The 22,630-nt window shown below is 44.4% G+C and overlaps 1 protein-coding gene and 1 non-coding gene across 3 annotated transcripts in view; one reads left to right on the top strand and one right to left on the bottom strand.

The window, feature by feature from the left end:
* Positions 1–6,498: 6,498 nt before the first annotated feature.
* Positions 6,499–6,604, bottom strand: LOC123392360. The gene has a single exon (XR_006607092.1). It is a non-coding gene; the product is annotated as a U6 spliceosomal RNA (small nuclear RNA).
* Positions 6,605–18,141: 11,537 nt separating this feature from the next.
* The window catches only part of DSTYK (dual serine/threonine and tyrosine protein kinase), a 49,193-nt gene continuing 44,704 nt past the window's right edge, over positions 18,142–22,630 (top strand). For both annotated transcript variants that reach the window (XR_006607054.1, XM_045081095.1), the window contains exon 1: positions 18,142–18,627. Coding sequence is in view for 1 of the 2 variants with exons in the window: in XM_045081095.1 (XP_044937030.1) it covers positions 18,357–18,627 (271 nt within the window). In the remaining variant the exon portion in view is untranslated. The remainder of the gene's footprint in view (positions 18,628–22,630) is intronic.

The raw sequence follows: 22,630 nt of genomic DNA, 5'->3' as shown, positions 1-22,630 counted from the left end.
TTATCTTAAACACCAGCAAGAACTACAGAATCAGAAATAGAGTACAGAAACCTCGGTGGTTTTTTGTTTGTTTGTTTGTTTGTTTGTAAAGATTTATTTATTTGAGAGAGAGAGAGAGACAGTGGGGAGGAGGGATGGAGGGAGAGAGGGAGAAAATCCTAAGCAGACCCCCCGCTGAGCACAGATTCCCTACACAGGGCTCATCCCAGTTTCCTAAGATGAGGACCTGAGCTGAAATCAAGAGTCAAACATCTGGGTGGCTCAGTGGGTTAAGCCTCTGCCTTTGGCTCAGATCATGATCTCAGCCATGATCTCAGATCATGGCTCCTGGGTTGGAGCCCCAAATCGGGCTCTCTGTTCGGAAGGGAACGTGCTTCCCACCCACCCACCGCCTGCCTGCTTCTCTGCCTACTTATGATCTCTGTCTGTCAAATAAATAAAATCTTAAAAAAAAAAAAAAGAGTCGAACACTTAACCCACCCTGGAACCCCCAGAAGTCTGTTTTAATAAGCCCTCTAGGAAATTCTGATGCAAGCTAACAACGGAGACGCTAGACTGCCGTGGAGGGACCCCTCGGTCTGCAAGTACAGCGATGATCCCTACTATGCATTTTACAGTTTACCAATCACGTTTATACCTGTCATGCGATGCTAGTCTTGCCTCAGTCCTAGGAGTTTCCTGACTCTCCTTTTTCCCATTCCAGCCACTCATTTTCATGTGTATCCTAGAAGAGTCTGAGTTGTTAAGAATTTACTTCGTCAGGCAGCTACTTTCTAAACTTAGGCAGCTCCGTTTTTAGAAGATAGAAATTTAGGATGGGCTGGGAACTCCGAACCACCCCCTATACCCACTACAGGGTATCAGGCACAACGCAGAAACACAAAGTTTCCCGGGCACTCTGATGTTAGCGTTTTCAATGATGAGGGAAGGACAGAATGCCAGTGCAGCCCATGGCAGGACTAAGCAGAACCAGCGGGAGCAGATTCCCATGTGTTCAATGGCAGGCAGGGTTGTCTGCTGCCCCCTACCTGACTCCTCACTTGCTCTAGAGCTGCGAGGGACCCCTCCAGATCCTGAGCAAGTCTTAGGCTGGGAGATAAGTGGTAGCCTTGGACAAATGGTGAGCACGCGTTCATGACCTGACTGGAGGCTAGGAAAAAAGTAGAGGGAGTTACTGTGAGGTTTTAAGAAAGCAGAGACCATTATCATTTGAATAATGCCCCATTTCTATACGAGGTCGAAGTTGGTCTTACCTTGAACTATTATGTTATCAAACTATTATGTTATCAAACACACATAGCATGATGGACAAATTTCCTATTCGTAGGCATATATAGCAAGGTGTCGTGCAGGTCAACAAAGAAGTCTGCGGTGCGGTTCGTGAAATCTGCTGGTGCTGTGTATTCCTTTTTGGAGAAGCAGTGTTGCATAGTGGTTAAGAGCTCTAGACTCTGGGGACGCCTGGGTGGCTCAGTTGGTTAAGTGGCTGCCTTTGGCTCAGGTCATGATCCCAGCGTCCTGGGATCAAGTCCCACATCGGGGGTCCTTGCTCGGCAGGGAGCCTGCTTATCCAGCCTCTTTATGCCCCAGTTTCCTAATCTGGAAGGGAGGATCACGACAGTACCTACCTTAGAGGGTTTTGGGTGGTAAATGTAAAGCCTTTAGGCGTTGCCTGATACAGACTGAGGGCCATAGCTATTATCAGAGACGTCATCCAGTTTCAGAAGTGTTATACATCCCATTTCAAGGGTTCTAACTTTGCTTCTGGCCCATTATAACTTTCTCTGAGGTCGTATTATAGAATGAATATACTACTGCCCAAGAAGTTTGGGTGAGGTCTGCAGAGAGATCCGTGTGACTTGCAGCTGCCAGTTTGAAGGTGATGACAAATTTCCAATTTCCATTAGCCATAGTAAATTCTTGAGTACCTAAGATAAATAGAACTTGAAAGGACTTTGATTGATAGTCTCTTTAAAAGATTGATCATTCTATTTTTCTAGGCTTCTTTGGAAAAACACAGACATGTGTTTTTTATTTAGTATGTTTTAGTATGTGTTTAGTATGTTTTGATGCTAAAGATAAGATAAAAATTTGCAGATTCTCAATGCAAGAGATTGCATTCGGTATGTAAGAGTAGCTTTTTTTTTTTTTAAGATTTTATTTATTTATTTGACAGACAGAGATCACAAGTAGGCAGCGTGGCAAGCAGCGGGGAGGCGGAGCAGGGCTCGATCCCAGGATGCTGGGATCATGACCTGAGCTGAAGGCTGAGGCTTTAACTCACTGACCCACCCAGGCGCCCCAAGAGTAGCATTTTCTATTCTGCTTTGACACCACTAGTTAATTACAAATAAATAACACGGTGTTGTGGGAAGGTCTCAGGTGTTGGGGTCAGACCATCCTTGTAAGACTTTCAGTTCTGTTACGCCCTGTGTGTTCTTGGGGAACCACTTAACTTCTCTTGCCCTTGGCTTTCTTATCTCTAAACAGGAGCTAAAAGCATTTATCCTCACATGGTTGTGCTAAGGACAAAACTAGACAATGAACATGAAAACATTTGACACATAGATGTACTCAGTAAACCTGAATGAAACAAAAATAATTAACAAACTTATCTAAACCCCCCAGTCTGCCACAGGAAAAAAGCCAAATTATTCCATGAAGCTTAATGCTTTTTGTGGAAGGAAATCCCAGTTAGGCTAATAAAAGGGGGCACTGCTGGTACGATCAAATTTGCCAAGCCAGTAAGTGTATAAACAAGAAGGATAAAGATCAGGGTTATGGAATCCTGTTCCCTTGTCCACAGCCAGTTCAATTAGCTTGATAAATGGAAGAGGCTTTAATTATAGAGGATGAAGTGCCAAGATCAACAGGTAAATATAGAGCAGGGTTTTTTTGTTTTGTTTTGTTTTTTTCTATTTTCAAAAGGCTTCTCTTTATACCATTAGAAAGAGGTTTGCAGGGCGCCTGGGTGGCTCAGTGGGTTAAGCCGCTGCCTTCGGCTCAGGTCATGATCTCAGAGTCCTGGGATCGAGTCCCGCATCGGGCTCTCTGCTCAGCGGAGAGCCTGCTTCCCTCTCTCTCTCTCTGTCTGCCTCTCCATCTACTTGTGATTTCTCTCTGTCAAATAAATAAATAAAAATCTTAAAAAAAAAAAAAAAAAGAGGTTTGCAGATTATCCAAGAAAATTCTGTTTCCTACTCTGAAGGAATCCTTTTAAAAAAATTTTAAACATCAAATGGCTAATAGTGGTCAGCTATTTTAAGATTTAACATACTAAGAAGAGTGTTTTGCTTAGAAGGTAAAAAGTACTCTACTGAGACCAGATATAATAATTTCCATCGCTGAACTGTGATTCCAACATCATTATAAATATTCCTTTGTTAATATAATTTTCCTCCCTTTTTCTTAGAGATTTCCACTTCCACTCAATGTTCCTCTTTAAAAAAAAAATTGGGTTTCGTTGGAATAGAAGTAATTATGCAAATGATCATCAGGGAGATTGGCCAGATTGTCGATGACATCACCATCCCACCACCTAAATACAGGCTTCTTATTGGCTGTTCTCAGAGGCAGACAAGACCGGGAAGGCTCTGTCTGCATCACTTGTGAGTTGGAGAAAGCTCTGAGTCCATACTAAATTTTATTGTTTTTTGGTTTTTGTTTTTTGTTTTTACTTAAAATGTACTCAGAATCATTATCCATATATTATTACATCTTCCATGTAATTCCACATGGAAATATGTCTAAGTAAATATTTTAAGTGCTTTCTTACCCATTCTATCAAGTGATCGTATCATGGATTGTTTTACTAACCCTTCTTAGATACTTAGGTGTTTCCATTTTTTGCCTTCAGAAACAGAACTGTAATTACGATTTTATTCAAAATTGTACATGTTATTTCCTCCACAGCATGGAAACTCTGATACCTAACTGGTCATTTTAAAAAAGATTATTTATTTATTTATTTGACAGAGAGAGAGAGAGAGATCACAAATAGGCAGAGAAGTAGGCAGAGAGAGAGGGGGAAGCAGGCTCCCTGCTGAGCAGAGCGCCCCATATGGGGCTCCATCCCAGAACCTGGGATCATGACCTGAGCCAAAGGCAGAGGCTTTAACCCACTGAGCCACCCAGGCACCCCAACTGGTCATGTTTTAAAAGAGTAACACTGAACAGATTGCCATTCCTGTATCCCTTCCCCTCACAACATCCCTGAGACCTGCGTGGGGGATCCCAGGGTCCAGCTCATTCCTGGGACGGGTACATCTCCTGTCTGTAGTAGAAAAAGCTGGAAGTTCCTGCATTTCATTTCAGGTGGATGCATAGTCTTCATTCTCAGTGCTTGTTGCTCCTTAGTATGGGAGAAAGGTCACAGCAATCGTGGCTATGGACAGAGGAGGTTTGTGAAGTGTAAACATAAGCCCTGATTGTACGGCTCTGTGTGAAAGCCTGGGACTTGGGGTTCCTTGATGGTTCCGTCGTTAAGTGTCTGCCTTCAGCTAAGGTCATGATCCCAGGGTCCTGGGATGGAGCCCTGCATCGGGCTCCCTGCATGGTGGGAAGCCTGCTTCTCCCTCTCCCACTCCTCCTGCTTGTATTCCCTTCTCTTGTTGTCTCTCTCTGTCAAATAAATAAATAAAATCTTTAAAAAAAAAAAAGTCTGAGATTAGTAAATGACTGCTTTGTGTCCTTTCCCATCTCTATAGGGAATCCATAGAAAACCTCTGGACAATCTGTGACTTAAAGCTGAAAAGGCTAGACCTTAAAAAAATAAAATCCAATGAAAAAAGAGGGGAAAAAAAGAAAGAAAATAGCAGCTTTGCTCAGAGAGAATCAGTGGTTTATTATTTTACATCTGAAGAGAGATATCTATGGCAATTACATCTGTTCGTCTATGTGGTACTTTCAGATATCATAATAAGAATAAACAGTCATACCATTGAAAGAGAACTTGGGTGCTGTGCATTTTGCTAGGAACCTTGTGAACACTCTCTTACTTAATCCCCACAACAGTTCTGCAAGATAAATGTTATTCCCACTGTACAAATGAGAAAACAGGCTCAGAGGGATTCTAGCACTTTCTTTCATGGACCTGAGATCGGCAACCTGAGTTCTGTCTAGCTCTAAAGGTGAAAAAACCTAAAAGCTCACCCTTCACAGCTATAATTCTAAGCCACTCCTGTGGTAAAGAATTTACCAATGAGGACTAGTCTACAGTTAAATATATGTGCATTCTTTCAGACATATTTATGAAACACATAGCATGTACAAAGGCTTTACAAGATGCCTATGGAAGATAGAGAACCAGAAAAGACCAGGACCCCTGCCTTTGGATTCAAGTCCAGGTGGGGAAATAAAAGGCACAAACAAAATGTAAAACAACAAAAGACTGAAATAGTAATGTGTGTCAACATTCCAAGGTGGGGAGTCATTAAGTCCCCCAGTGCAGAGGGGAGACAGGTCTCCTAAGGGACCGACATGACCCTGAGAAAGAAGTGTTTACACACGTTCATCGGTATCATGGATAAAGGATAATACGTTGTTTTAGAATGATTCAGAAGTGTTTAAGTAGGTAAGAACTATAGAAGTCATCTTTTTTTTTAAAGATTTATTTACTTATTTATTCGACAGACAGAGATCACAAGTAGGCAGAGAGAGGAGGAAGCAGGCTCCCTGCTGAGCAGAGAGCCTGATGTGGGGCTCGATCTCAGGACCCTGGGATCATGACCTGAGCCGAAGGCAGAGGCTTTAACCCACTGAGCCACCCAGGCGCCTCAGTCATCTTTTTAAAAATATATTTTATGTATTTATTTGAGAGAGAGAGAGAGAGCGCACACAAGCGGGGGGCCATTGTGGGGGTCAGAGAAAGAGGGAGAAGCAGACTCTCTTCTGAGCAGGGAGCCTGCCTGGGGGGCTCGATCCCAGGATCCTGAGATCAGGATCTGAGCTGAAGGCAGAAGCTTAACCTAGTGAGTCACCCAGTTAAGCAGAAGCTTAACCTGGTTCGTGGATTACAGGCAACATAAATCAATTTTATGAAATTTAGTTATGTATTCAGATCCCCAGATCCTATACCAAAGGGACAGAAACAGAATTTCCAGGGAGGGGGGGCCTGAAAACTTACACTTGAAACAAGAACCCAAGGTGATTCTTTTTTTTTTTTAAGATAGGTTTTGTGGGTTTTTAAAAATTTTTTATTTATTTATTTGATAGACAGAAATCACAAATAGCCAGAGAGGCAGGCAGAGAGAGAGAGGAAGGGAAGCAGCCTCCCTGCCAAGCAGAGAGCCTGATGTGGGGCTCGATCCCAGGACCCCGGGATCATGACCTGAGCCAAAGGCAGAGGCTTTAACCCACTGAGCCGTCCACACGCCCCAGGGACCCAAGGTGATTCTTATGCACACTGAAGTTTATGAACCCCTGATGTAGGGGAAGACTTTGTTGATCACATTTATTATTTTTTTAATTCAACAAACATGTAGATTTATTTTAAATCAGAAAAATATGATATACTTCATGAATTTGCATGTCATCTTTGTACAGGGCTGTGCAGATCTTCTCTTTGTTGTTCCGGTTTTGGTGTATGTGCTGCTGAAGAAAGCTCGGTTGGTCACATATATCACATTTATCACAGTTATCGATAGATTTGTGAAATTATAATATCTCCAGGGGTGCTTGGGTATCTCTGGTCTTGATCTCAGAGTGGTGAGTTCAAGCCCTGCATCAGGCTCCACGCTGGGGAGCTGGGGCACCTGGGTGACTCAGTGGGTTAAAGCCTCTGCCTTCGGCTCAGGTCATGATCCCAGGGTTCTGGGATTGAGCCCCCCACCCCATGTAGGGCTCTCTGCTCAGCAGGGATCCTGCTTCCTCGCCTCTTCTCTCTCTGCCTCTCTGCCTATTTGTGATCTCTGTCTGTCAAATAAATAAATAAAATATTTTTAAAAAACAGTGTTTAAAAATAATATCTCCTATTTATTGAGCACCTACTATTTTCCTGTCACAAGCTCCCATCTGGGCTATAAAACAAACTTCATAGGTAAGTTCGTAACCTCCTTTTCACAGATGGGAAACTGAGGCTCCAAGAGGATTCAAACTTGACACCTGACTTGGGAGAGCTAGCCCAACCAGTTCTGCATGCTTTCAGTGGCTTCTCCCACAATGCCCACTGCTCTGTTGCTTAGACTATGCTAATGGCTACATGCTTATTAATATTAAAAACGGCTATCATTTAAGTGCCTTTTAGGAGCCATATAATTACGGCCTAAACCTTTCAATAAGTTCCAATGGTACTTTGCCATGTGAGGGAATTAAGAAGCAGAAATATTAGTATATCTCTCAAAATTACCTTCCCCTCATTGAAACAGCGTTTTCTTATTCCGGTGGGACTTTTCCTCGTTTTTACTTCTCCTCGACTGTTTCTGAAACCTTTTTCAGCTCCGTCGGGTCTCCCTTTCTTTGGTGTACTATACCCCGGCCCTTTTGCACCTTGTTTGGAATGGCAAACCAAGAGTGGAAGTGAAGGCTTTCTCACAGCCATGCCCCTTTTCCCAACACGGGAACGGAGAGCTATAGTCTGAATCAAGAGAGAAGTGTCCGTTGCTGGAAAAAACCTGCTGATCTTGTGACTGCAAAAAGAAAAAGACAATTTAATTGAGAAAGTCTTTCCTGGGAAGGAGGGGATCACACTATCCCATGTGAAATTTTATTCTCGATTATGTCATAAATCGTTTTCAGGGAGTCTCATATGGCCCTGGGGCATCCCCAAGCAGCTAGAGGGACAAAGGGCTGTTTTCACTGGTGAGTGCACCAAGGCTTGCCTTATGCCTCTCACAGGGTACTGGGGAAAGAAGATAATATTCTCTTTCAAGATGCAATGACTTAGTATAATTCAGTAACATAAATAGTTTAAAATATATAAATGTCTATACCCTTTTACCCAGTAATGCCCTCCTGGAAAATAATTCAAAAGAAGAAAACAAAGCAACAACACAACAACAATAACAACAAAATATAAAGCAGCATTGTTTAGAGCAGTGGAAAACCTGAACGGACCTACTCGCCCAAGAATAGGAAGTGGGTGAGTAACAATGGTCTGAGAATGCAATGGAATGTTAGCTGCTGTTGAAGAGATCCGTATGATAAGTATATAGGAACACAAAAAGACTTTTACAGAACATAAAATGAAAGCATTAGAATGAGAAATTGTCCTGAGCCAGATAGATAAGGAGTTGGACAAACACGTGTTATTAGCTATATGGACAAATCACTTGACCTGAGTCTTGATTTCCACATTTATAAAACAAAGATAAAATCTCCATCGTTCCAGGATCGTTTGTGAGAACTAAAGTTGATATAAAGCGTGGATAAAGATGGGAAGGGAGTGCGGCGCCTGGGTGTCAGTCATTAAGCCTCTGCCTTCTGCTCAGGTCATGATCCCAGGGTCCTGAGATCTAGCCCTGCATTGGCCCTTCTGCTCAGCGGGAAGCCTGCTTCTCCCTCTGCCTCTCCCCTTTCTTGTGTTCCCTCTCTCATTGTGTCTCTCTGTCAAATAAATAATAAAGTCTTAAAAAAAAATGAGAAGGGAGTACTAGGCAATAATTGTAAGTTTTATGCTGGGATATGGGACCACTGAAAATTTTATTTGTAAAGTACTTGTTTTTTATTTTATTTTATTTTTATTATTTTAAGATTTGATTGATTGATTTACTTACTTTTTAAAGGTTTTATTTATTTATTTGATGCAGAGAGCACGAGCAGGGGGAACAGCAGAGGGAGAGAGAGAAGCAGGTTCTCTGCTGAGCAGGGAGCCCATGAGGAATTTGATCCTAGGACCCCGGCCGGGATCATGACCTGAGGCGAATGCAGATGCTTAACCAACTGAGCCACCCAGGTGCCCCAGGTCCTACTTATTATTTATGATGTTTTAAATGTTATACTACTTTCCTCCTTTTGTTCTCCACGCCCTTAAAAAAGTTGCATGCTTCCTATGTAGGAAGTGTGTGCACGTGTCATCAGGAAACTTGCCTAAATGGATCACTAAGCCCTCCTGGGAGAGGGGTCCTCCAATCACACAACTGGAGTCAGCTCCAGGAAAAGGATAGGAACCCCAAACACTGGCATCTAGAAAGGTGGCTCAGCTAGGTTCCAGGGCTTGTTTTCCAAAGCATTTAGAAGACAGATAGAAGCACTTTTTAGATAGAGGTCTCTCTCCTGACAGTTTGGAGGTGGGGAAGGGTCTCGTGACCAGGATGCCGGCCTTCCATCCACCTTTGCTTCAGAATGCTCCTCCCGCCTCCCTGAAACCACTTCCCTGAAGAGCTGGATTCATGGGCAAAGAAGTAGCAGGAGGAAGGTATGAAAGCAATAGATTCTTTTGGCTAATATATACTGAGCACCCTCTTTGTATCAGGCATCATGTTTGGCACATATAGACACAGACTAAGCCAGGTAGAATATGTTTAGAACACAGGCTTCAAAAAAAAAAAAAAAAAAAAAAAAAAAAACGAAAACCAAAAAACACAGGCTTCAGAATCTTCTAGAAAACCTCTCTACCTAGAGAGTGTTGACCTAGGAGAGGGTATTATTGGTAGATTTTCATCAATCCATCTTCATCCAAGATGAGCAGAGAGGTACAAGAATATAACTTGTTGGGGTGCCTGGGTGGCTCAGTGGGTTAAAGCCTCTGCTTGCGGCCGAGGTCATGATCCCAGGGTCCTGGGATCGAGCCCCACGTCGGCCTCTCTGCTCAGCAGGGAGCCTGCTTCCCTTTCTCTCTCTCTGCCTGCCTCTCTGCCTACTTGTGATTCTGTCTGTTAAATAAATAAATAAATAAATAAATAAATAAATAAAATCTAAAAAAAAAAAGAATACAACTTGTTGCAGGGTTTTATTCTGGGCAAGTAAGGAAATTAGTCTAAAATGGGTTCCACCGAAGTATCAGGCAATATAGTGCAGAAAGGATGAAAACCATTTAGACGTGAAAAAGCAGTAGCAATCTTCTCTTACTAATGAGAAATGAATGGTGGTAACAGTATGTCCGGGGTTTCTGCTGGAAAGCTTTGGGTCAGTTACTTCTGTTCCTCTAAAAAATTCTGGAAACTTTGTTCTACTTGGCGGTAAAACAAAGATGATCTCTCTTTAGGGTTCTACCAAATTCTTTTTAATTGATTATTTATCCTCCCCAGGCCCTGCCTTCCAACAGCCAGGGCCAGGGACACCACTGATGAAATATTCAGCATTGGGATGATATTTGATGTATAATTAAATAGAATACATTTAGAAGTTCAGTTTTATAGACCTTTAATCTTCAACCTAATAAATCTTCATGGAGAGAATCTCACAAACAAAACTGAAATATTTTTAGAAATACTACCCTCCTTGGAAAAATGAATAACCCTGAATGTAATTACTATACATAGGAAAGAAAACATTTACCAAGCACTTTTATATACCAGGCAAGGTACTAAATGCTTTACACATGATTTCATGTAATCTTCACGACCCTGTGAGGTCGGTCTTACTAGCCCCACTATACGGATGAAGTCATGTCCTTAAGATCACAAAGTAACATATTAGCACATCTTGGGCTGGAACTCAGGTCAGATTCTGACTCTCATGCTTTTCCTTAAATTTTTACAGGAATTCATTCCCAAAACCCTTTCATTTACTATAGCTCATTCCATCCTCCCACACAGAGATGTTGAACACAACTTTAGGATTCTTTAACCAAAATCACAGAGCCAGGGGCAAAACCAAGGTTTATAGCAATCATAACTTCAGTGATCTTCTATCGAGTGCCTTTCATCTGGTAGGCTCTGTGCTAAGTATTTTTTATACTTTCTTCCCCATTTTAATCTTCACAATAACCTTTTGAGGTGGGCACTATTATTTTCCCATTTGATGGGTGAGAAAACCAAGACTCAGAAGGGCCAACCTTGGGGCGCCTGGGTGGCTCAGTGGGTTAAAGCCTCTGACTTCAGCTCAGGCCATGATCCCAGGGTCCTGGGATGGAGCCGCATATGGGACTCTCTGCTCAGCTGGGAGCCTGCTTCCCTCTCTCTCTCTCTGCCTGCCTCTCTGCCTACTTGTGATCTCTGTCTGTCAAATAAATAAATAAAAATCTTAAAAAAAAGGACCAACCTCCTGCCCAAGTTTATATACTAACGTGTTAGGACTAGAATTCAGGTTTGTAATAATGATAACATAATTGATAAAAAACAGTTGTCACATTTTGAGCTCTTATTATGTGTTAGATAATGCTTTAAATTTATTTTCACAACATATTTTGAGATTTACAATTGGCATCGCTTTTTTTTTTTTAGTATATGTGCTGCCGAAGCGAGCACTGTCATTGCTTTTTTTTTTTTCCCCAAGGTCTTATTTTTAAGTAATCTCTACACCCAGCGTGGGGCATGAATTTACCACCCTAGAAAGCAAAAGTTGCAGGTTCTGCCGACTGAATCAGCCAGGCACCCCAGCACTGTTCTTTCGGTGCTCACCATTTTTCAGATAAGGAACTAAGAGTTATAGAAAATAAGTTAAAGTCTCCAAGACATACAAATGGGAAAGGGTAGAGTCAGGATTTGAATGCACGTCTCTGGGGCCCCTGGCTGTCTCTGTCAGTAGAGCATGCAACTCTTAATCTCAGAAATGTGAGGTTCAAACCCTATGTTGCATGTGGAGATTACTTAAAAATAAAATCTTAGGGCGCCTGAGTGGCTCAGTGGGTTAAGCCGCTGCCTTCGGCTCAGGTCATGATCTCAGGGTCCTGGGATCGAGTCCCGCATCGGGCTCTCTGCTCTGCAGGGAGCCTGCTTCCTCCTCTCTCTCTCTCTCTCTCTGCCTGCCTCTCTGCCTACTTGTGATCTCTCTCTGTCAAATAAATAAATAAAATCTTTAAAAAAATAATAAAATCTTAAAAAAATGAATGCAGGTCTCTGACTCCAAGACCTATGTCCTTAACCCTGAGGCTTTGCTCACTCCTGCTCTCTATACACCCCTACTACCTACCCTAAGTGTGGTCCCCAGATCAGCAGCATTGGTATAACCCAGACCTACTGAATCAGGTGTATTTTGACAGTATGCCTGCATGATTCCTACGTCCGTTAAACTTTGAGAAGCACTGCTCTAGCACCAGCAATACACAAAATAAAGAAGAGAAGCCAGATTGTCAAGAACAGAGCATATTCCCTTGGAAATCAGTTTTGAGCTAGAGGAAGATATGTCCTGCAGCTAAACTTTATAATGGTGACCTTTTTCTAATTCAGGGATCAAATTAAGTCAATAAATTATATTTTCTTGTCTTTCCTTCCATCATTTCCTTCCTCTTCTTTGGAGCTGACTATCATTTGCCTGACTATCACTTCAGAAGATGACAATAATTGAACAGTAGTAAAGAAATACTTATGGAAAACTCAAAGTGTCGACTGTTGTATTTTTTTTCTTTTAATTTGTAGGTTTTTAAATTCTTGGATTTCTACTTAAAAAGATTTTATTTTCGGGGTGCTTGTGTGGCTCAGTGGGTTAAGCCTCTGCCTTTAGCTCAGCTCATGGTCTCAGGGTCCTGGGATCGAGCCCCCCAAGTAGGGCTCTCTGCTCAGCAGGGAGCCTGCTTCCTTCCTCCCCTCTCTCTGCCTGCTGCTCTGCCTACTTGTGATCTCTCTCTCTGTGTCAAAGAAATAAATAAAATCTTTTAAAGAAAAGATTTTATTTTTTAAGTAATCTCTACACCCAATGTGAGACTCAAACTCACAACCCCAAGATCAAGAGTCATATGCTCTACGGAGGAAGCCAGTCAGGCACCCCCTAAATCCTCGGATTTGTGATTGTGATTTTATGTTGCTGAATAGAGAACAGTTATTCTCTTGCTGAACTTGTTCCTAATTCACACTGCAGAAATGAATGTTATTGCCTTTTGGTGTTCCACAAAAAGCACCGGATTTCCACGTATGTGAACATGAGGATCAAGACTCCAGAGTCTTGGGACACCTGGCTGGCTCAGTTGGTAGGGCTGATCTCTCGATCTCAGGGTCATGATTTCACGCATGGCATTGAGCATGGAGCTTACATAAGAAAAATGAAACATAGGGGTACCTGTCGTTCGTATGGGTTAAGTGTCTGATCATGGTCATTATTCCAGGGTCCTGGGATCGAGCCCCACATGGGGCTACCTGCTCAGCAAGGAGTTTGCTTCTTTCTCTCCTTCTGCCTCTCCCCCTGCTTATTTATTCACTGTCTCTCTAGCAAATAAATAAAATATTCAAAAAATATATTAAAATATAAAACAAGCAAAAAAAGACTTTGAAATCTCTCTAGAAATCAGATAATCTAACCAAGAGGAACTTGTCATAGTTCCAAGAGGAACTTGTTCTTACTGGATAGTAAAAATATGAGTAGTTTTTATGTTCTCCTTTGTGCTGTCTTGAATATTTAAAAATATCTACGGTGAACATTCATTGACAAATGTCCAAGGAACACCTACTAAGTCACAGACACTGCTCTAGGTGCTAGAGAGAGAGAGAGCAGTGAACAAGCCAAAAAAAAAAAAAAAAAAAAAATCTGTGCTCTGGATTGGTGGTTGCAAGAGGTAGAGTAGGGGGATGGGACAAAATAGGTGAAAGGAGTCAAAAGAAGCAAACGTCCAGACATAAAACAAATAAGTCACGGGGATGTCACCTGCAGCATGGTGACTGGGGCTAATAATACTGTATCACATATTTGATAGTTGCTAAGAGAGTAAGTCTCAAAAGTTCTCATCACAAGAAAAAATTCTTTAGGTATGGTAGTGGACGTTATCTAGACTTATGTTGAATATGTACAAATATTGAATCATTATGTTGTATACCTGAAACTTTAATGTCAATTATATCTCAATTAAAAAATCTGTTCTTGGGTGCCTGGGTGGCTCAGTGGGTTAAAGCCTCTGCCTTCAGCTCAGGTCATGGTCTCAGGGTCCTAAGATCGAGCCCCCCATCGGGCTCTCTGCTGAGCAGGGAGCCTGCTTCCTCCTCTCTCTTTGCCTGCCTCTCTGCCTACTTGTGACTTCTCTCTGCCAAAATAAATAAATAAAAATTTTAAAAAATCTGTTCTTTATTTTATTTATTTTTTTACTTCTTCTTCTTCTTTTTTTTTTTTTTTAATATTTTATTTATTTATTTGACCAGAGACCAAGATCACACGCAGGCAGAGAGGCAGGCAGAGAGAGAGCGGGAAGCAAACTCCCTGCTGAGCAGAGAGCCCAATGTGGGACTTGAAATTTTTTACTATTATTTTTTAAAAAGATCTTATTATTTATTTGAGAAACAGAGACAGAGATAGCAAGAGCGAGCAGGAGCTGGGAGGAGAGGGATAAGCAGGCTCCCCACCGAGCAGGGAGCCAGATGCAGAGCCAGATTCAGGGCCAGATCCCAGGACCCCAGGATCACGACCAGAGCTGAAAGCAGACGCTCAACCGACTGAGCCACCCAGGTGCCCCAGTCTCTGTTCTGATGTCAGTATCTTTGGGCTATCCCTCTTGGGTTGGTCAGAGTCCTTGAAGAAGACACGTCGCATTTCCTCTCTCGAAGGTAAACGTCCAGTAGCCAGAGACGTAGGAATCGAATGGAGGAAGAGGCCTGGGGATCTGAGCATCCAGTATCCATAAATCCAGTTATCTCCCACTGATGACACAGAGATACCTCTTCGACCCTCTCTGGAGAATAAATTCTTCAGTCTTCTTTTAGAGGAAGGACGCAGCCATTGAATTAGGGAGAGGTAACCTGGCCATCTTGAACAGCTCTCGAAATTCTTATTTTAATCCCTGCCCAGGGTACCACCTGTAGGTGACAGCCCTTGCTGTCCTGTACCTCTCTGGTGGGCAGCAGGGGTGCGGGGAGAGGGGGTGCGGGGAGCCACTGCCACCAAGTCTAGAGACTTGAGGGACTGGGCAGGTACAAATCAGGTTGGGCCTCAGCTTTTTCCACTTTGGATTTAAGGTTCAGGTTTCTGCTAATTTTGTTAACGCATGCCCGTTTGCTTTCTACCTTCTCCCTTTTTTTGTTTTTGTTTTTCCTACTGGCTCTTCTCATTATTGTGGGTTCACGCTTAAAAAGCCCACTACTGTCATTTTTGTGGTGCTGTAAGAGGGAACAAAAGTAGATCTGTGTGCTTGTCCTCATTAACTGCCCTAACTCTCCTCACTTTTGACAAGTGTTTTCCTATTCTAACCTAAGTTCTCTCTTGATACCACTCAAATCTTTATTCTCTTCCGTTTGTCCTTAGATATTTGAATAAAATACGTGTTTTTACGTGTAGCTGACTGGGATTTAGGAAGAGTTAACTGACTTTTGCATATTTAATATTTTAAGTAGCAGGAAACAAAGCAGAAATAGAGATGAGACCTATACATATTCGAATTTCTAAATTATGTATGTGTAAGTTTCCCTATGGTAGCATTGTTTGTAGTAGCAAAAGACTTCAAAAAACCAACAGACCTGGGGAGCCTGGGTGGCTCAGTGGCTTAAGCCAGTGCCTTCGGCTTGGGTCATGATCCCAGGGATCTGGGATCAAGCCCCGCATTGGGCTCTCTGCTCTGCAGGAAGCCTGCTTCCCTCTCTCTCTCTCGGCCTGCTTCTCTGCCTACTTGTGATCTCTGTCTGTCAAATAAATAAATAAGAAATATTTAAAAGAAAAAAAAAAAACCAACAGACCCATCAGTAGGGGACTTTTTTTTTTTTTTTTACATTTTATTTATTTATTTGACAGAGAATGAGAGCACAAGCAGGGAGAGGAGCACAGGAACAGGGGGAAGCAGCCTCCCAAATTAGTATTAAAGGAGCACAGGCCGGGGTCCCCGGGGGAACGGGGAGGGTCATTCCGAGTGGGGGGTGGGCCGCCGGGGTCGGAGACCCGCCTAGGGATGGAGGAGTGGGCAGGCAGAGGAGCACAGGAACAGGGGGAGCTCAATGTGGGGATAGATTCCAGAGTCCTGGAGAAAGATGGAGGCTTTTTTTTTTTTTTTTAAGTTATTTATTTATTTGACAAAGAGAGAGGATACACAAGCAGGGGGAGTGGGAGAGGGAGAAGCAGGCTTCCTGTGGAGCAGGGAGCCTGATGCAGGGCTCCATGCCAGGACTCTGGGATCATGACCTGAGCTGAAAGCAGTTGCTTAACCAACTGAGCCACCCAGACAGCAGAGGACTGCACACCAGTCAGCAGAGGACTTGTTAAATAAACCATACCAATCCACATGGTAGCATATTATACAGCTAAAAAGAAGGAGGCAGATCTTTATATTCTAGTGTGAAAGAGTCTGTAAGGGCAGAATAGTATGCTCTCAATTGAGTTTAAAGGTACATTCCTATATCTGCAACGGGGTTACCTCCTGGGAGAACTAGGTGACTGGGAGACAGGAAGTAGAAGAAAGACTTAGTTTTCCCTGTATAACCTTTTAGCTTGTGCACTTTATACTACAGTCTTATATTACTTATTTTAAAAATAAAGTACTAGTGAATAGTTTTTTAAAGAACGAGCAGGGGCATGTGGGTGGCTCAGTCAGTTAACTGACTCTTTGTCTCAACTCAGGTCTCCATTTCAGGGTTCCGAGTTCAGGCCCTACGTAAAAAAAATATACATATAAAAAATAAAAGAATGAGCTCCATGGCCTTTACTTGACATAATGCTCTCCCTGATGACGTCCACGCAGGAGGGTCAGAGGAACAAGGAGAGAGAGAATCTCAAGCAGACTCTGTGGAGTGCGGAGCCCGATGTGGGGCTCGATCCCAGGATCCTGAGATCATGACCTGAGCCAGAGTTGGGTGCTCAACCAAGTACACCAGCCAGGCAGCCCTGCAGCTACTTCTTTTAAACAGTATCAACTATCTTGTACTAAACTTTCCATTTTGCATTTTCATTCGTATTTTACGGAGCCTTTTAGGAGTAGCATGGAGTTCTTGAGAAATGAGGAGAGGCCAGTGGAGGATGTATGAGCAAGTTTAAAAGGGAGGGAGGACATGAGAAAGAATTTGAGGCTCCTTCCTGACCTGCGGTCTTTCAAACCCACTTACCAAGCAGAGACTCATGTGAAACGGTGACCCCTTTTTATAAGAACCTAAAAGCCCCTGGAAATGCAATGCCTTCACGTTTTACATCGAATTAGCCCAATTATCATGATATTGCTTTGCCAAAAGCACTTGCACTCAAGGAATGAGAGGCTGGGAGACCAGAAGCAAACATTTTGAAACAAGACTTATAAAAATTTAGAGTCAAAAGGGCTTGAAGATCAACTAGTCTAACCCCTTGCTTCGTAGGTCCAAGACCAGACATCAGAGGAATTCAGGGTCAAACTCAAGTCTCTTCTTAAATTCAACCTATGCCATCCACCCTGTTGGAGCACAGGTGTGGCCTGGATGAAAGATGGGGTTTTCCTACAGCAAGCAAGAAAGGAGGGCACTGTGCCTGAAGAAGAGAGGAGAAAGCAGCAGGCGAGAAAGAGGTGGTTGTTCGGTTTTGTGTTTTTCCTAACTGTGCCCAGGGCTCCGTGGCAGTTTGTGTCAATAAAAGCCTATATTAGCAGAAGCCAAGTTAAGATAATCAGAACTGGTTTGAAAAGCTGCAAACCTCAACTTCCCCTTACCCAGCCCAGTCTCTTGACTTCCAGAAACCAAAGAACTTCAGCTTAAAGCTCTTTAAGAACCCTTTCACATCCCCCTTTTTCCACACCTGGAGAAGTTAAGTCAGAAGAAGGGGACGCAATACAAACAGGAACGTTTCCCTATTTCTAGGGTATTTTCAGCAAATTCCCCAGTATCTACTGTATCCGGAAAGTGAGAACCATTTAGGGCAGCCATGGAGGTATTACTGGCCTCCGTCTTGTTTCCTTCCTTCTCTTTGCTACTGAAATCTTTTACTCTGATTTCAGTAAGACACCCCACGTCTACTGACGCCGAATTCTGCAGCCTCCTCTCTCTCGTCTCCATGCAGGGCGCGGGAACACGTTTTGAAATGAGGAGCGCGTGTGATAACAAGAACCGGTGAGGGTCCACGGGGAATCAGTCCCATTCACCATCTCCAGGTCTCCGAGCTCGGCCCGCCCAGACTACAAGTCCCAGGAGACCTCGCAAAGGGACCGGCGCGTCCCAGTGATCCTTCCCTCACTCTCCCGGAGAGTGGAGACAAAGGTTCCGCTGGCGGCGCACTGCGGGTTGGTTTGTTTTCAGCGGCGGTGACGGAGGTTGGAAGCCCGGCCGACTGCAGGCGGGGGCGTCGGGAGGCGGATTCCTCCTCCCCCGAAGCGCTGGGGTGGGGAGGGGGGCGGGGAGCAGGGAAGCGGGGGCCAGCAGGCCGGGGACCGAGCCGGCCGGACAGAGGAGGCTGGAGAGATGGAGGGCGACGGGGTGCCGTGGGGGAGCGAGCCCGTCTCGGGTCCCGGCCCGGGCGGCGGCGGAATGATCCGCGAGCTGTGCCGGGGCTTCGGCCGCTACCGCCGCTACCTGGGACGTCTGCGGCAGAACCTGCGCGAAACCCAGAAGTTCTTCCGCGACATCAAGTGCTCCCACAGCCACAGTTGTCCCTCCTCCCCCACGGGCGGCGGCGGCGGCGGGGCCGAGCGCGGCCCTGCCGGCGACGTCGCCGAGCCCGGGCTGCAGGCGGGTAAGGAGGGCAGCGGCGGCGAAGACGGGGCTGGAGGGGCCGGCTGGAGGGCGGACCGCACCCCTGTCCCTGCAGAACAGGCCGGGAAGGGGCGGAAAGTGGGAGCGGGGCGGCGTGGCGGGGCCCCCGGGCCTGGGCCGTCTGGTTCGGCGAGGCCGTGGGCGGGCATCGCTCGGGGCGGGGGTGGGCGAGGGGCGCGCGGGGGCCGCCCGGAGCTCCGGGAGCGGGCTGCGGGGCGCCGGGCCAGCGGGGCGGTGCGCAGGGGCCGGGGTCCCCGGGGGAACGGGGAGGGTCGTTCCGAGTGGGGGGTGGGCCGCCGGGGTCGGAGACCCGCCTAGGGATGGAGGAGTGGGCAGGCAGAGGAAGAGCAGCAGGCGGGGAGTCCCGGGAGCCGGAGGAGGCCAGGGAGCTGGCGTGGATTGTGTGTGTTGTGCGCGCGTGTGTGATTATGTGCAGTGCTTTTGCACCAATCGCGTGGCAAGTCTGTGAAGAAGTAGGACTGTACTCTAAACGGGGCTGGATCGCTGAAGCAAGTAGCTGTCTGAGGGGTGCCAGCGGTTGCTCGTGCTTCTGGTGAAGAAGTTCGAGAGGGAAGGGGTCGGGTTTGTTGGTGGTGGCGGTGCTGAGCGTTCTTGCCTGATTCTCCCCGGGGTGTGCTGGAGTCCCCGAAGCACTGAAAATCCTGCAGGGGCTTTGATCTTTGCTGATTTCTCGCTTCCTCTTCAACTGCTGTTGGTGGGGGAACCGGAGGGTTTGTTAAGTATTGCGTCTAATTAGGAAATAGATTGGAAGGCAGAAGGGACTGGCATCCCATGTGGGCAAGTACCCTGGGGCCAACATAGCAAATAAGTCGGGGGATTTAACTTAGTGACTCTCAAACTTAAATGTGCACTGAAACCAAATTAGTATTAAAAATGTCTCATGCTCTACCCCACAGATAGCCTAGGTCTTCTGGGTGGATCCTGAGGATCTAAACATGGAATGCCACTGGGGGTTCTGTTGCAAATGGTCTACAAACACACTTTGGGAAGCACACATTTATTTTAATATTAAAGATTTTATTTATTTGACAGAGAGAGAGAGACAGCAAGAGCAGGAACACAAGCAGGGGCAGTGGGAGAAGGAGAAGCATGCTTCCCGCCAGGCAGGGAGCTGGATGCGGGGCTCGATTCGAGGACCCTGGGATCATGACCTGAGCGGAAGGCAGACACCCAACGATTGAGCCACCCAGGTGCCCCGAAGCACACATTTAGATGCCGATAACACACTTGAACAAGAGGCTCAGGACAGAGTGAATTGTTGAAGTCTTCAGAGTTTGTGTTGGGTCCTGCAATTCCAAAGTTGCCTGTTTGATATATTAAAGTTGTCTGAGACTCCAGAAATGGTGATCAAAGTAAGATAGCAAGATTCTGATATGATCTTAAACAATACTGTTCCATTTAGTTGGCCTGGATGTAATAAGCACGGGAGGAATGGCACGATAGCGTTTCTGGAGGGGTGGTTTTGGCGTTGTATGCCCAGAGATTTGCTGTTCTGAAAACAGACCTATAGAGGCTATCAGAGAACTGGCAAGACGGGCTGATGTTGTCGGAGATGATCCTCAGAATTTGTACTTTCACCTCTCCCCCCAGCAGTGCTTTCCAGCAGCTTCCCTGCTCACAAGTTTTTCTTACAGCTTACCTAAAAGAGTCCTCTATTGCTGTTACTTTAAAACAACTATTTATTTTAGAATCACTACTGAAAAAAAAAATCAGAGAGATGGAGGTTTTCAAGGCACTTTGACGTGCTCTTATTTTTATTCTTTAAAAGACAAGTTAAGAAAGACAAATGTACCCTTTGTATTTTGTCTCATTGGCTTTTCTAGTTGACTGCATCATGAACTAATCTTTGCGTATTGTATTTAACTAATTCTCTTCACCCTCTGGAGTCTGTCCATCTGAAATAAAAACCAGGGTAGCGTGCTGATGACTGGACTGAGAACAATTTGATTTTGTTCCATAAAATGCTTCCATTCCTTTCAGTATGGACGGTTTTGTCTTTGGAGGTGAAAATGAGCTGATATCAGGGAAAATTAGTGAGGTGGCACTTATTATGTATATTTGGGGAATGCCATTTTTTCAGCTGTTCAGGTCACTGTGTTGGAAAGTAGAAACTCTCCTTAGAAGACAGCTAGCTCTTGTTTTCTCCTTTTACAGGCTATCTCTGCAAGGTCAAGTTCATTCAGAGGCTGTCTCAACTTTCTTTTGCGAATGTTGGTTTCTGAATAGGAACTTGGAATATTAAGAGCAGGAACACTCAAAAAAACTTTCTTTAATTCCCTTTATCTATTTTACCCAACCCCTACCCACCTCTTCTCTGGCAACCACCAGTTCTGTTTTGTCTTTTTTTTCCTTTGCCCATTTCGTTCTTTCTTTCTTTCTTTTTTAAGATATTTATTTATTTGACAGAGAAAGAGATAGTGAGAGATGGAACACAAGCAAGAGGAGTGGGAGAGGGAGAAACATGCTTCCTGCTGAACAGGAAGCCTGATGCAGGGCTCGATCCCAGGAGCCCTGGGATCATGACCTGAGCTAAAGGCTCAGCTAAAGGCGCCTTAATTTTGACAGTTTTGTATTCTTCAGAGGCAGTTTAGAGAGTATATAATGTGCATGATGTTTTAGGAGCTAAAAAGTACCTTTGCCTGCCATGTGCAAAGCAGACTGAATTACAAGTAAAAATTCCATTCCTCCTCTGCCGCCCAGATCGTTGGCTTCTTTTCACCAAACTCCAGGGGGATGAGAGCCCCTTTATCTGTTATTTTCCTCTGTCAGAGGCTTCAGAAGTAATGAGATAAAGGTTTTGAGAAGTTCTTTGAAAAAAGTCAGAATGGAGTGTTACAAAGTAGCACTTTGTAAAGTATTTTTCTTATTTTGTGATCCAACAGATTTCTTAGCTGTTGTAGCAGATCATAAACATAGGAAGACGTTGGAATGACTCAAATGTGTCGAGTTGGAATGCTGTCCTCTGTGCTGCATTCCTTCAGTCCTGTTTCCACTCCTTCGTGACTGGATGACCTTGGGCACAGCTGTGCCCGTTTCCTCTTCTAGCCCCAGGGATTCTAACAGTAATGCTTGCCCTTAGGGTTGTTGGGAGTTAATATATGGTACTGTGCATGTTTAGCATAGTGCCTGTTACTGTGCTGTGTAGGTATTATAAGTGGGTCATACTATTCCATAGTTATTCAGTAAACATTTAAGTATCTGGTATAGAGGACAAAAAGAGTCAAATAAAGACATTGACTGTGGCTTTAGGCTGGTGGGAATCAGTCTTTCCCATCTATACTTTTCTCTTAAGAAAGAAAAAAGAGGGCACCTGGGTGGCTCAGTTGCTTAAGCGACTGCCTCCAGCCCAGGTCATGATCCCAGAGTCTCAGGATTGAGTCCCGCATCAGGCTCCCTGCTCAGCGGGGACTCTGCTGCTCCCTCTGACCCTCTTCCTTCTCATGCTCTCTCTCTCACTCTCTCTCTCAAATAAATAAATAAAATCTTAAAAAAAAAAAAGAAAAAAAGAATTAGAATTATCATCATTGCAGTGCACCTGTTATTTGTTTCTGTTGGAAGGATGAAAAGGACGAGGAAGACCTAAGTTGGTCCTCTAGAAAGGGACAGTCTGATGTCAGTCATATACTTAGGCAATACCTAAGGCAGAAAAATGGCAGAGAGCTAAGGTATGGCTAGATTATAGGCATTTCATGGGACTTATAATTCTTAGGTTTTTATAGCTTTTTGCCTTTGGTTAGCAAACTGCTTAGTTTAACTGGTTGCCAGACTTTGAAAGAAGAGGGAGGGCAGTAGTACGCTTATTTGAAATAGACATTTTTCTTGGACTCTTTAGACGGAGATCAGTATGGGTAATTAAGTGGCAGAGACACGGGGGAGAGACAGAAAATTGGGGAGAGAGGTGATTGCTTAAAGCCTGGTTTCACGGAGCTGCCTTCTTCCTGGGGCTGCGTGGTGGGACGCCA

Source organism: Mustela putorius, unplaced genomic scaffold (genome assembly GCF_011764305.1).
Source record: "Mustela putorius furo isolate JIRA1106 unplaced genomic scaffold, ASM1176430v1.1 tig00000508_pilon_pilon_pilon, whole genome shotgun sequence".
Classification (NCBI taxonomy): domain Eukaryota; kingdom Metazoa; phylum Chordata; class Mammalia; order Carnivora; family Mustelidae; genus Mustela; species Mustela putorius.
The sequence above is the reverse complement of the archived record's forward strand: the minus strand, read 5'-3'. Positions and strand labels throughout refer to the sequence as shown.